We start from the raw sequence: 14458 nt of genomic DNA, 5'->3' as shown, positions 1-14458 counted from the left end.
GAAAACAAATAGCCGAGAAAAGACTAAGTGACCATCATATAGGAGACCCAGGAACAGTGAACGGCAAATACAGGGCAAATACATGCAGGTATGACATAGGAAAAGATCAATCTATGAGCACAGCCAGGAAAGCTGCTTGGTGGCTGCGAATAACATCCCCAAACAAGCAGCCAGAAGTAAATACAATTGCATAGAAGAGCTTTCTTGCATTGTAAGGTTTACAGAATGTTTAGTACTTTGCACAGAGAAAGCAGTTTGCAGACATGTATGGAGGCTGTGAGAAAAATCAGCCCCTCCCATATGCATTCAATGCGTGAAAAGAGAAAAGAACAAGCACCTCCACTCACTTTGAACCAATCTTGCATCTCTGTAGATGAAACTTCCCTAGTAACAGGAGTGAACTGCAAATTAGCTAGAAGGGAGACTTTAGAGAGGATTTTCAGGCCAAAAACATCAACATTTTTAATTAAAGTGCAATCACATTTTGGTCCAGAATTACATGTTCTATTGAATGAGAATAAGTTGTCTGAAAATTTAGTGACCATTTAAGAATCCCTTTTTCAGAGTAAGGTCAGACAATTCCCCATACAAATGAAAGAAAGGACCAAACCAATACTTAACAGGACTTTTCTGCATTAAACTAACATTCCCTTTGAGGGCCAAAAATAAAGTCAGTTGCTGCTGTAATACCCGTAATCTTGTCTATGTTGTTTTTAAAAAGAAGGTTGCTGAAGTGCTAGAATGTTGCAAATGAATAACGTTTAAAGAAGTGTTTTCCAGGACACTGATATTAGGATGAGTACATCAAAATCTGATTGGTGGGGACTTGATTCCTGGCACTCGCTACAATCAGAAAATTAAGGGACTATGGCTCAGGCACAGGCATGTACAGAATATTGTGTAGTGGCTGCGCCTCATTACTGAAATTGAAGCCCATTCAAGTCAATGGAACAAAGTTAACAGTTGATAAACAAAGTACAGAGCTGTGGTTGCTTTCAGAAAGCCTATATATTTAGTAATATTCCAGTATAGTGTAGAAAATTTCTAATAAAATCTTACTGAAAACATTATAAGGAATTTTCCACAACAATCCAACATATCAACCCAGCCCCGCAGATAGGGAAGTTAGGGCCACCTGAATCAAACATTGTTTTCTGTCATTGTTTTCTGTTTGGTGTCTCTATTGCCAAGGTATCGCTGTTTTTGTCAATATGAAAATAAGCTTTGGAGTGACAAGTGCGTTGCTATTTACCTCTTTGGAACAATCACACTCGTTGTTCCAAAGAGCTAAAAAACAGCGATATCTCGGCAATGGAAGCATTGATTCAGAAGGGAAATTATTCAGGGTGACTCTAACCTATCTACATGGCTGGGCTGATAAATTCTGTCATCAAAACCCAACCTAAGGTCTGCCATTTCCCAACACATAAATTGAACTATACAAAAAAATAAAGAAATAAATGAAAAAGGAAGAAAAGGGCTTACGGCTTGATACGCAGTATGCCAGTCTGCAGTTGATCTTGCGGTACAGTTGTTTGTTAAAAGGCCATAGTAAAAGAGTAAAAAGTTGAATTAAATTAATAATAAGTCCAGTTCCAATAAACACATAGCTGATAAAAAGATGGCAGAGGAACTGAGATTTCACAAATCCAATGATGTCCATATTTTGCCAGGAAAAGGAGACAGGAGCTTCTCAAAACCATTCAGATTGTCAGGAGAATACCTGTTTAATAGCAAAAGATTAAAATATACAAATCAACATCAAGGCAAAACAGATAAATCCCACAATACCATATACTGTATGTTTTTATATTGCCGCCAAATGCATTGGTTTACATTACTTTTAATAGGGTGAAATTAGCAGCACAAGAGAAATGTTACTAATGCCATCGTTATAATATAGCTTTCTGTTAATTGGAAAATATACTTTACATTGCATGGCGACATTCATAAAACATTTACAAGACTAAAGCCATATCTGCTCATATAAAAAAAACATAAAAAGATTGAATTCTGGGCAAGCAGGCATGGAACCCCCCTTCTATTCATGGTTGCTAGCATGGCACATCTTCCACTCCTGTACCTCATGATTCCGCTTTCCATTTCTCCCCGCATTGCTAACCTTCCCAATACTGGCAGACATTTCATAGGCTAAAATCTGAACTTTAAATCCCACCAATTGCCTAATTTGGTGTGGGTGTACATAACACCCATCCATTTCTGATTGTCTTAGCAAAATTGTGACTTTTAGCATGTATGCTGGGCACCTCAGTGGCAGATTGCATAGTGTATGACATGGTTTCTCTGCTCCAGTGTGATACTGGTGACTTTTCTCCTCTGATCTCCATTTCAAGTCTCTTGCTTGCTGTGATCTAGTGATGCGTCTTCATCCAAAAGCGCTGACTGCGCATATCCGTTGGCCATTTTCCTGTGGCATCTACCGTTTGGCCACAATAAAATGGCCGATGGATACGCGCAGCTGGTGCTTTTGGATGAAAACGCGATGAGCATGTGAGAGAAGAGGCGGTTCAGAGAAGAAGACAAAGGCTTCACTGGACAGTCTCAGACAGACAGTACAGGGGAACACCCACAGTGCTGTCTGAAAACTCATTTACATATGGAAAAAAAAAGAAATTCCTCAGGAACGGCGGCGGGGATCAGAATAATAAGGGTATGAGAAGAATAGCCTTTCTTAAAGGGGTATTCCCATGAACATAATAATTTTTAAATTTGTTTATAATTAAAACGTTAACATTTTTCCAAATATAAGTAATTAAACATTTTGCAGAGTTTTAAAGATTTTCTCTAAATATCTTGTGGTCACAGTCTGTTGTCTTGATCGGTTGCCAGTGGATACAACCATGAATGCAGGAACTTTCTAAGGTCAGAAAATCAGTCATGATTTCTTTATTGTGGCCGGGATATCTTCTGATACATATAGTGTCCCTGCATGATAACCCGGCTACAATAAGAAAATCATAGCTGGGTTCCTGACAAGACCCAGACAATAGAAAGATTCTGCATTAGTGGTCGTAACCAGTGGCAACCCATCTAGACAACAGACTGTTACCACTAAGAAAGTTAGAGAAAATCTTTGAATTTTGCAGAATTTTTAATTACTTATATTTACAAAAATGTTTAACTTTTAATTATCTACAAATATAGATATTATTATGTACATGGGAATATCCCTTTAAGTCCCATAAAACCTCTTTAGATTAGGTCATAGTCAAAAGTTAATTTTTTAATAAGTGCTCTGCAATGCATCATATCAGAAGTGGAGCCGGCACTGTTAGCTGTAGTGTTCAGCTGCTGCCCTTTTCAATGCCAGAGATCTGTGATTACTCTGATCCATGTATTTAACTGCTTAGATGCTCAGTCAGCAGCAATCACATCATCTAAGGGAATGCTCACAACCATTGCCAAGATAACAATCCTACTAATATTATAAATGTGAAAGTTTGTGTGTTTGAATGTTTGTGTGTTTACTGTAGATATGTGTGTGTTTGGATGTTTGTTCGTCAATCACGCAAAAACGGATGAACGAATTTGAATTAAATTTGGCACATAGATAGTTTGTAACCTCGATTAATACATGGACTTTTTATCCCGGTAAATGACATGGCTTCACAACTGTTATGAATTTATGTTCACATACTATATTACACTGTTCTTGAAGCAGCTTATCTCAGGTTCTGATAAAGCCAGATCTGTTATCTTTCTATGTAATCACTCAGCTAACCCTCAGTCCATTCTGTCCATTCATTTGCATATTATCTGATCTGTGCAAAAATCATGGGCACAGCACGAGGAACGGGTTTAGCGGCAAGCTGCCAAAACGCTGAAGCAGGCGGATTATCAACGGCAACAACACAATCATTATATGGCTTTCCAGCAAGCTGCTGAGATGCCGGAACAATCAGGGCACAGTGCGAGGAATGAGTTCAGCGGCAGCCCGGCTTGACAGCTGCCGAAACGCCAGAGCAGGCATCAAGGCCAACAACATGTTCATTATATGGTGTCCCACCGTGCCTGTGAGAACAATCACAGGCACGGTGTGAGGAACAAGTTCAGCAAAAGGACAGCTTAAGAGCTGCTGAAACGCTGGAGCAGGGAAAACATCGATGGCAGCAATTTGCGGAATATAGGCAGATCGTCGACTCCAACAACACGCAAATGAAGTCACGGGCAGAGGCTAGTGGCTGAATAAAGGTGACATATTAATTATGCCATATTTTGAACATTGCAGAATTTAATATCATAAAGGCAATAGATTTCACCAGGTATTGTAGCAAATTTTTAGGCACTCCAGAATGCATGTAAACAATCCCACGAGCCACGCTGCTTTGGTACAAATGACCTGCAGAGTCCCAGGCGTCGGCCCAACACAGACCTAACATTGATGGCCTATCCTTAAACTCAAAAGTGTGTGGTCTAATTAAATCAAATAATAGCAAAATGCGTGATATAGAAATAAATATAAAATCCAACTTTATTGAATCTACATCAAAAGCACATATATAGTGATGACACCCTAGTCACTAGGATGTCATCACTATATATGTACTTTTAATGTAGATTCAATAAAGTTGGATATTACGGTATATTTAATTCTATATCACACATTTTGCCATTTTTCTTCATTTGATATGGCCCATCCTTAGGCAGAAATGCCATAGCCCCTTAAAGAGTAACTGGAAATTCAAACAACTTTTGATCTTTCGGGCTTTTGTGTCATTAATAAATGTTGTAATATACTTTATAATGAATTCTATCTAGTTTCTGTGAAATTCATCACGTCTCTTCCTCATTAATTTTTTCTTCTATTACTAGCTGAAAACTGTACATTGCTTTTCACTGGAGAGTGTGCAAAATCCTGTAGAATACAGAGAAGATGAGACTGGAGGGTGGTCACTTCAAACAGTTATGTCTCAGGCATCACAAATCCTAAAATAGTGCTCCCGGTGGCATATACCAAGGATGAGATTCTTAGCTTTGATATGACTCCCAGATTGCAGTTCTATGCATATTACAGTGGCGGCCAAAAAAACTGCACCATTTCACAAAATGTAATGATTGTAGCTAAAATGATTTCTTGTCTTTTTTATTTCTATCTTCTTCTCTCCTGGATGACGAGTATTTGGCAATTTTGTACATGATATCACGTGACATTTTTCAGTCGATTTCGTAGTAGGAGGTATACATATCATCTGTAGGGACTCAATTTATACACATCACATACATTTGACAAAATTCACTGGTGGTGCATTTTTTTGGCCACCACTTTATTTCCAGAGTTATCACAAGTTATAGTCAGGATTTGGAGGAGCTGCATGTAAATGTGCCCATCCCGACTGTGGCTGACTTGTGCTGTAGATTCTGCACAGTAGAATTTATTATAGTACAGTGCACATGGATGGGGTTTAGAAAAGGCCAACTTCATGTGGAAATTTTGCACAGGGAAAAACAAGCATCCAGACTTTCATATTAACAGCATGTTCATCTTAATGGCAGATTCCATCTCTTCACTGTATGAGTTAAAATCATTAAGATCCTACAGTGGATTTGCTGAGGTCTGCAGCAGACAATTGCCAATAAGGAACAGCCCAAATTCCATATAGCTAGTGTTGATGTAGCATTGTGGGTGTTTCAACATATGCACTTAATTAGAATCTGCGTACATGTTGATAGTTTGTGTGTGATATTTTGGATGTTAGGCTAGGTTCACATTTGCGTTGGGCTCCCAGTCAAGTTTCTGCTGTTTTTATGCTAAAACCAGCGGAGAGACAAGCCCTCCATGAAGGACTTTTCTCTCTGACAATTTTTGATTGTTTCTGCACTAGAGTCTCCAAATAGAGACTCTGATGCAGACGTGAACCTAGCCCTTCTGTGGGCCCGAATTGTTAGTTCTTCATGTTGAGACTCCTCATTGTACCTGTACATAATCTCTCCTGGGTTTTGCCACCTTCTTGAGACATATTTTCAATACTGACAACACATGGCAAGAATGAAAATGAAATTCTTTTTCTTACAATTTTTTTTTCCACACTTGGGAAAAAAAACCCATGACATACATTTCAGCATAGAAGACATACAATTACTAACCTGTGACACCATTAATTACCTGCGACAATGGAAGATTTGCATCCTCAAACAGGCCTTGAACTTCTGAAGAAATCTACACCAGCTCATAGCTGATGCAGATTACTATCAACATTTACGTTAAGAAAAGTGTTGTAAATGTTAGTGAATTTGAGATTGGTCATTTTTTCTACCCACACCCTGACCCACTCACTTTTAGAAAAATGGCGAGTCTAGTGGAAAAAATGTAGACTATTTTAGTTGCAAGTGATTTTTAAAAAGTCACACACCACCGATTTGTGACTTTTTCCCTCCAAAATAATGGCGCAAATTCTTAGTATATCTGAACCACTGTGAGCATACCTTTGCAGGTTTATGATAAGATATTTATCAATTCTACTTTTTGACATATTGGGGGGGCCATTAATAGGGCCTTGGGTCTATGAGAGAGATATTTAAAAATCTGCAGGTAGCAGGTATGATTTGTGACAGTTCCAGGCCTTGGCTTCAAACCCTGCCAAGAACCAGATATCTTTAATCAAATTCTCCATCACAGTAGCCAGGAATACTGAAGCATTAGCTCTGTAGTGTTTGCCATAATTCCCTTTCCTCAGAAAACAATGAATACACCAACTGTAAACTTCAAGCCAGCTCTGGATGCTCTGCTTGTCCTTCTCATGCCGCTGCATTCTCTATGAGACATGTTCACAAGGAGCAGAATGGTGGCTACTTATTTTTACCCAGTGCTGCTCTGTGATTGGTGGAAATCTGGGTGATTCCTTTTTTCCTGACTGGTGGAGAGCCAAGCCAATTGATAAAATAAAATCAGGCCATTACATGAAGATTTGCTCATACAGCTCAGGGTTTGTTCCAGAGTATGAGTGTAGAAAATTGCCTACCCTATAGGCAATGAAGAAGAAATTTGGTTCTATATTACTTCCAGAGATATCACTAGTTGAAAACACAGTCAAGATTTATGTGCAGCTGGATATAAATATCCCAATCCTGACTAGATTTTCAACCAAAAAAAATCTCTGGGAATAATACAAGTAGACCTGCAAACTTGATAAGGCTGAGTTCACACAGTTTTTTGGTCAAACTGACTCAAATTTCTCCTCCTAAAAACGCATCACCACCAGAAGAGATATACTGAATGCGCAGTACGCTCGTGAAGTTGTAAGGGGAACTGAGCATCCTGAGCACCGAAGCCTACGCAGTAGCGCTCCGGAGGGAAGCACTACTACGCAGGCGCGGGATTTTAAGCCATCACGCCGGAAGAAGAGGACGCTGAAGGCGTGGAAGAGACAGGACCAGCGGGCGTCGCTGCAAGAAGAAAGAAGAGGTAGGCGTGCCAGAAGATGATGTCGGATCGTGCACAACCACCCACTGTGCACGTTCAGTTATGATTTACATATATTATTTTATAGTTTTATTTTAAAATGGGACGGGGGTTTAAAATAAGATTACCGGTGCCTGAATAGTCTTTTTAAAGGCTATTCACGCATATGTGGGGCTCATACAGCAACATTTTGCTGATAGAGCCCCTTTAAGGAAGAAATGGTTGTCGGAGGCTAAGGCTCCACGTAGCTGTTTCCTCTGCTTACTTTCTGCTTCCATTATAACTAGAGGGAAATCGCCAGCGTTTCTGTAGGTATAATTGACATTTCTTTCCGCTGCATTTTTTTGCTGCGTTTCCACAACATGTAACTTTAAACATTTCTATATACAACAAGTATAACATTTAAAATGATTTGAGATTTTTTTTTTTTGCAATATACTTATAATTTCTCTAATGCGTTTTACCCCCCAAAAAGCCAAATCAGTAATGAAATTGTACACTGTTACATCTAGAATAAAAATGCTAACAACTGAGCTTCCTGCTGAGGACAAAAAGTGATAGAAATAATATATTGCTGATGTTCTGCAATTTCAGATAATTGCATAAGACACGATCCCACCTGGATCACATTTTTAGCAGTAAAACAGGCAGCACATAAATCAAGACAAAACAAATGGAAAAAGGTGAGGTCTATAAACGCTCTTCAAGTACTTTAGGATTTATAGTGTTTTCCATATACTGTATAACTGCAATACTACAGTCACACAATATCTTTCAGTGTAAGAAATGGGAAAAAACACCATGTTATAAAGAGCATATTTACACAGATCTTCACTTTTTAGTGTGCTAGCCAAGTTTTTCATAGTCAGCACACTGTCCCAATTATTCCATGTCACAAAAAAAACTTAAATTCAGCATTTTTAACTTTGGCCACTAAGCCTAATAATATAGTGACACTTGCCAGCTCTGTAGGGTTTTTTTTTCTTTGCATACCTGTGCAGGAAAACAATATTACAGTAGACGATATTAACACTACAGAAAACATTATTAACCATAGCTGCTGTCACAGATTATTCCACCTGCAGTTTTGTTCGGATTAAACACGTCCATACCCAAACCCCTATTATTATATTCTGGGGTTTCTTCAGAGGATTAATGGAAATTACTTAGGTCATACCTCTTTTGACACCATGCCCTTTTTAAAGTATGTGTTCAAAAAAAACAAAAAAAAAAACAAAACGTAAACAAAACAAAAAAACCCAAAACGTGAGGTTTCCCCATGTGCGTACAAGTCCCCACTATCACAAAATAGCATTATTTATCCCATACGGTGAATGCCATGGAAAAAAATATACCGCAATACGCGAATTGATGCATTTTAGTCACCTTGCTCTCCCCACAAACAGCTCAGTGATCAAAATGTTATGTACCACACACTGGTACCAATAAAAAGTAAAACTTACCCCGCAAATAAAGAACCCTTTCATATCTCCATTAACAAAATAATAATAAAGTTATAGACGTCAGAATGCGGTGGCCCCAGGAAAATCCTTCATTATCAAAAAACAACTTTTTTTTTTAACTATAAAAACAATATAAATCCGTAAAAACAAAATGAAAAAAAAAAAGCTGAATTTTGTTGTTTTTTTTTCACAGATACCCAAAAAAGCTGAATGTACCTGCCCTTGATAGATTGCAGACCCCCAAAAACTATTAATAAAAGTTAATCAAAACATTATATGTACCTCAAAATAGTACAAAGTGAAAGTACAAAAAAATGAGACCTCGACAGGAAAAAAAAAAAAAAGTTAAGAATTTTGGAGTGCGAGGAATAGAAATATGAAAATAGTCACTGAGCATTAACATACAAACTACCTTGCGTACTTTAGGCTAAGGCTCCATGTGCAGTAATAGCACCGCTAAAGTGCCGCAGAAAGAACCGCTGCGTGATTGCATTTCAGTTCTTTCCGCAGCGCTTTTATGAGAAAGTTCACAGAGTTTTCCTCTGCGGACCATTGTCTTTACCATTATATCTATGGGAAAGCCGCCGTGGGTACATATACATTTTTTTTTTTTTTTTTTTTTTAAAAAAGGTGTGTATTAGAAGTTAGGCAGGGGGAGGGGGTTTAGATTAGGTATAAATTTTTAATTTATCCAGGACAACCACTTTAGCCTGGGGCCCCACGGGACGTAAACACCACGATTTGCCCGCAGCGGAGACGATTTTACAGCTTTGCAAATCGCAGCCGGTGGCTTTCCCATAGATATAATTGTAACAGAAAGTCCACGGAGGAAAACTCTGCGAACTTTCTGCTGAGAGCACTGCAAAAAGAACCACAGTGCGTTCATGGGGCCTTAGCCTTAAAGGGTTAAAAGGAGTAATTAAGTCCAGTGGGTGGTCCTAACAGTGATTTACAGCTGTCTCTGTATGCACAGTCTTAAAGGGGTATTCCCACATCGCATACTCACCAGTCTTCGCTGCTGTAAATTCTTCTTTCTTCCGGCTTTGTTGCGTCATTGGTGGGCGGGGTTACATATGCAAAGCCAGCGGCCAGAAGTCGTCGCTTCTATGCCGCTGGCCCTGCATGTGCGCTGCCGATGCAGCTAGGCATCGGACGTACAGCCTTCACAATGCAATACAGACCCGGCATCCGCTGTAATAGAGAGGCGGATGCCGGGGAGTGTAGACCCCGGCACAGGTGCCTGCAACATCGCTATGCTCCTGCCCTGCATAAAGCCAGCAACAGCAGGAGCGATGCTGCTATTCCGCTCCTCCGTCCCCCCCCCTCCGGAATCGCTTTTGCCACTGCTGGCTTCATGCAGGGCAGGAGCGTAGCGATGTTGCAGGCACCTGTGCCGGCGTCTACACTCCCCAGCATCCGCCTCTCTATTACAGCGGACGCCGGGTCTGTATTGGCAGCCCCCCCCCCCCCCAAAGTATAAACTACCCCCCCCCCCCCAGGCTCGCTCCCGTGCACTTAGCTCCTCCTCCCTCCCCCCTGAGAGCAGGCAGATACATCACTTGACTTTTGACCAGATAAGTCAAGGGATGTGTCAACAAAGAAATGAATAAAATAAGATAGTGGACAAAAAAAGCAGTTTTGCTGAAGCAGTGTATTTAGGAAAAGTCTTACACTCACATTAACAAGCAGTATAGATAGGATCATTGTGATGGGACAACCACTTTAAAGGAGAGGCTGCCATTCACTGTTAGAACTGCCCACTGGACTCCATTACTCTTAAGCATAGGAAGAACAGACAAATAAATGATAATTATGTTCAATCTTCTCCCACAAAATTATACTTAAATATGATCGGCAATCGTATGTTGTTTCCACCATTTCAGAGGGTATTTTGAGCGTACTATTTAGGGAAGATCTCAACTGAGATCTTGTGGACTGTGGCTGCAGATTATACACTGAATCTCTATTACGTTTTTTTTCTGACTCTCACCATTAACAATTTGACAAAACAATGTAAAAAATATCAGTATTTAGCCACTTTCAGGTGCTTTTTTTGCACCCATATTATAAATGCAGTACCTCCACCTCATGCAGTTAATCAGAAACAAACTATAGATACAATCACACGGTAAGATTGTGATCCAGTGATGATGTGGCTGATCATGCCAGTTACCACTGAAGTCCATTAATTCATTACAAACTGAATATTTCTGCTTAATGACCTGCAAAACCAAGATGCTTTTAACTTGGAACAAAAAAAACAATCAGTTTTAATAAATGAATTGAATACTCTGCTAATTGGCAAAACAGACTATTTTTGTCTGCTTTGTGGCATCACCATGAATGCATCATTATCGCACCTCATAATCATACTCTTTGCCTAAGGCCCCATGTGGCGGATTTTGGCAGAATTTTTAGCTGCAGATTTTGCTGCAGTTTTTTGAGCCAAAGTCAGGAGTGGATTTAAGAGAAGGGAAAAGTTTAAGAGCTTCCTTTCTATTTGCCATTCCTATTTCAATCCACTTGCAACGTGTGGCCTTAGGCGGGGCTCACACGGGGTATTTTGGACCAGAATCTGAGGCAGAGGCCACCTCAGGTTCCGGTCCAAAATACAGGTAGCCGCGACTGGATGCCGGTGCAGTGCACTCCACTAAGGATTAGGCCCAAATGAATGGGCCTAGTCGTAAGGAGGGAGTGTTTCCAGGCAGAATCACGAGGCGACTCTGCCTGAAGAATGAGCATGTCCGTTCTTTTTTCCGGGAGCTGGAACAAACCGCTACTGGAAAAAAGAACTGACCGGCTCCCATTGATTTCAATGGGAGCTGTCTTTTTGGTCAGGATTTTGAGGCGGATATGGCCTCAAAATCCTGACCAAAATACCCCGTGTGAACTTACCCTAACACAGCTTTGTAAAAGTTCCAGGTGTTAGAATATGGCGACTCAAAGATATATTTTTTCTTAAAAATCTAGAATTTCTGTAAAGTTATTAAAACTATAAAAATTTGGAATCACCATGATTGTACTGACCCGAAGAATAAAGCTGACAGAATTTTTACTGCAGAGAGGAAGTGGTTTGTCCACTGCATTTTACAGTTCCTGCAAAGTGGATAGGATTCACCATAAGGGGCCGTTCACACAGAGTAAACGCAAGCAGATTATGGCAAAAACGCATGTAAAAAATAGCAATGAAGTCAATGGGAGTCTGATTTTTACATGTGTATTTTGCCAAAATCAGCTCGCGTTTACTCCGTGTGAACGGCCCCTGCAGAGGAAATTCTGGAATTTCCAAATCTGTAATGTATTTGGAAATCGCAACATACCAATTATACTTACAGAAATGCTGGCGGATTCCCTATAGGTATAATGGAAGCAGAAAGTCTTTCTGTGAAAAATGCTGTGGCGAAACAACATGATGCTTTTCCACCACAGTTTTCTCAGCAGAGCTTTTTTGCTGCGGCCTGCTACATGGGGCCTTAGGTCTGGTTCACATCTGCGTTCGATAATCCATTGACAAGCAGTGAGCAGTGAAAGCATAAAGAACTCAGACTATAACGGGGTTGATGTGCTTTCCGCACGAGTTATGTGGACAGGAAAGTAGATAATGAAGTACTTTTCTGTCTGTATGTTCCATGCGGACACCGTGCGGAAAGCACACAGACCCAATTATAGTCTATGGAGTCCGTGTTCTTTCATAAGCTCACAGCTTCACAGTGCGTTCAGTAACCCGTTCGTGCAGGGGGGAAGGGGCCCATGCGGACTCCCAGAATGCGGATGTGAACCAGGCCTTAGTCTTATAGCCAATTGGGTCCCTCGGGCTCTGTCAGTGTCTGCTATTTTAGAAATGGCGCCCGCTGCTCATGTGATCCTAGCACAACCAGAGAACTGCAGAATGTAATTATTTTTTGCTGTATTTATTTTCTTTTATGGCAACATTTATTCCAGTAGTTTTTAAATAAAACTACAACAAAACCAAAAATAGTGCTTATATAGCTTATTAACAGAACAATCCCCTTCATCTCCATGCAATGCACAGCTCATATTATTGTGAAGTAAACCCGTGATTCTGAGCTAATGGCTTGATCCATGAGGCGGACACACCACACTGACTCCCGACATACACAGCGCAGAGTACGGAGAGTCCCTCCAATGTCACACACAGTGACTCCCTCACTATACACTACGCCCCACCCCGTCCATACTGCCGCAAGACTAAATCCCTGCCCCGCCATTCAGCAAGCGCCAGAGCCAGCCCTGCTCCTGCATGTGGAGTGACTACATGTCCCCCTCACTACCACATAGACATGGCCCCCCCGCCATATACTGTATTATGTCACACACTGAACTAGAACAACAGCAGCACGTCCCTACAGAATAAGAGCACAGGAGCAACAGTCTGCCGCGTCCTCCATGTTGTCCCTCCCTATTACATGGGATTCTAGGGCTAGATACCCAGGACAGTTCCCTGGTTACCATGGAGATGATGGGACGAGAGGGTGATGATGCTCTCCACAAAGGCGGCCTGGATTGCTGGAGAGCAGCAGAACAACTTGCTGGAGAGAGCGGCACAGCCACAAGGCGCCTCCTCACAGCAGCCTGACAGGGCGACCAGCCTCACTAAGCTGCACGGCAGGAAAGTTCCCCGCTAGTCATTCAAAGTAGGCGAGGGAAGGGCGTGCACGGCAGTAATCCCCTCAGTGTCCTACAATGTCTGCCAGGCTGAGGTGTGACTGTCTCCGGCACACACTGAGCAGCAGTCACCAGATGGAGGAGCGGCCGCAGCCTGAGCCCCGCACACGACATGGCTAGGATGGAGGAGCACATACCTCGTGTATTCCACAGCTGGACATGAGCGCTGACGGCACCAAAACACCCCACTTACTACAACTACTTTACAATTCAAGGAAAAAAGCCAGAGCCCGCCCATGGGGTGGTATTAACTAAAAGAATGGCCCCCACCCCGTGGTTCTTGTAAGCACATGTTCTCCTTTACTATGGGAGAACGGACCTTCCAGCTGGATTTGGCCACCATTGCATTACGCCGTACACTGCAGCTTCCCATTGTTTCCGTCATGCCTTCTCTTCAACATTTAAATTTAGCGCTCGCTCGGTGGGCAGCGGGGCATTCCCTGTAATACCAGGAAGCTGTATGAGTCATAACTTCCCAGCAGATCCCCGCCTGTGTGCTTATGGTAATCTGGCTCCCGGCTGCGGGTCTTCTAGTGGGAAGAGGCGAGCAACATGAACCACAAGCGCGCAATGGCTGCTCGTGTCACATGCTAACTTTTTGTGGCAGTTTTTGCTCAAAGTCCGAATTAGATTCCAAAGGGATGCGGCACTTCTTCTGGCCACATCTAGGGTTTTTATTTTTTATACAGTAAACAAGCAGTAAAAAAAAAAAAAAATCTGTCATTAAAACTGTTAAGAGTATGTTCACACTGCTTCATTTGGAGCTACTTTTCAGACTTTTGTGCCTCAAAAAGCTCCAAAAACGCCTGAAAACTGCCATTACTTTCAATGAGAGATAGCTAGATTCTTTTTTCATTGCAGTTTTTTCTCAGCTAGCTGCGACAACAAG

The 14458-nt window shown here is 41.2% G+C and overlaps 1 protein-coding gene across 3 annotated transcripts in view; it reads right to left on the bottom strand.

The window, feature by feature from the left end:
• The window catches only part of AGPAT4 (1-acylglycerol-3-phosphate O-acyltransferase 4), an 82242-nt gene that overhangs the window by 49416 nt on the left and 18368 nt on the right, over positions 1-14458 (bottom strand). For 2 of the 3 annotated variants that reach the window (XM_075267852.1, XM_075267854.1), the window contains one exon: positions 1486-1723. In XM_075267852.1, the coding sequence (XP_075123953.1) occupies positions 1486-1663 (178 nt within the window). In that variant the 5' untranslated portion in view covers positions 1664-1723. Of the gene's footprint in view, positions 1-1485; positions 1724-13706; positions 13737-14458 lie in introns of those variants that run through there. The other variant, XM_075267853.1, reaches the window with a different exon arrangement.

Source organism: Leptodactylus fuscus, chromosome 3 (assembly GCF_031893055.1).
Source record: "Leptodactylus fuscus isolate aLepFus1 chromosome 3, aLepFus1.hap2, whole genome shotgun sequence".
In the NCBI taxonomy this organism is placed as follows: Eukaryota; Metazoa; Chordata; class Amphibia; order Anura; family Leptodactylidae; genus Leptodactylus; species Leptodactylus fuscus.
The sequence above is the reverse complement of the archived record's forward strand: the minus strand, read 5'-3'. Positions and strand labels throughout refer to the sequence as shown.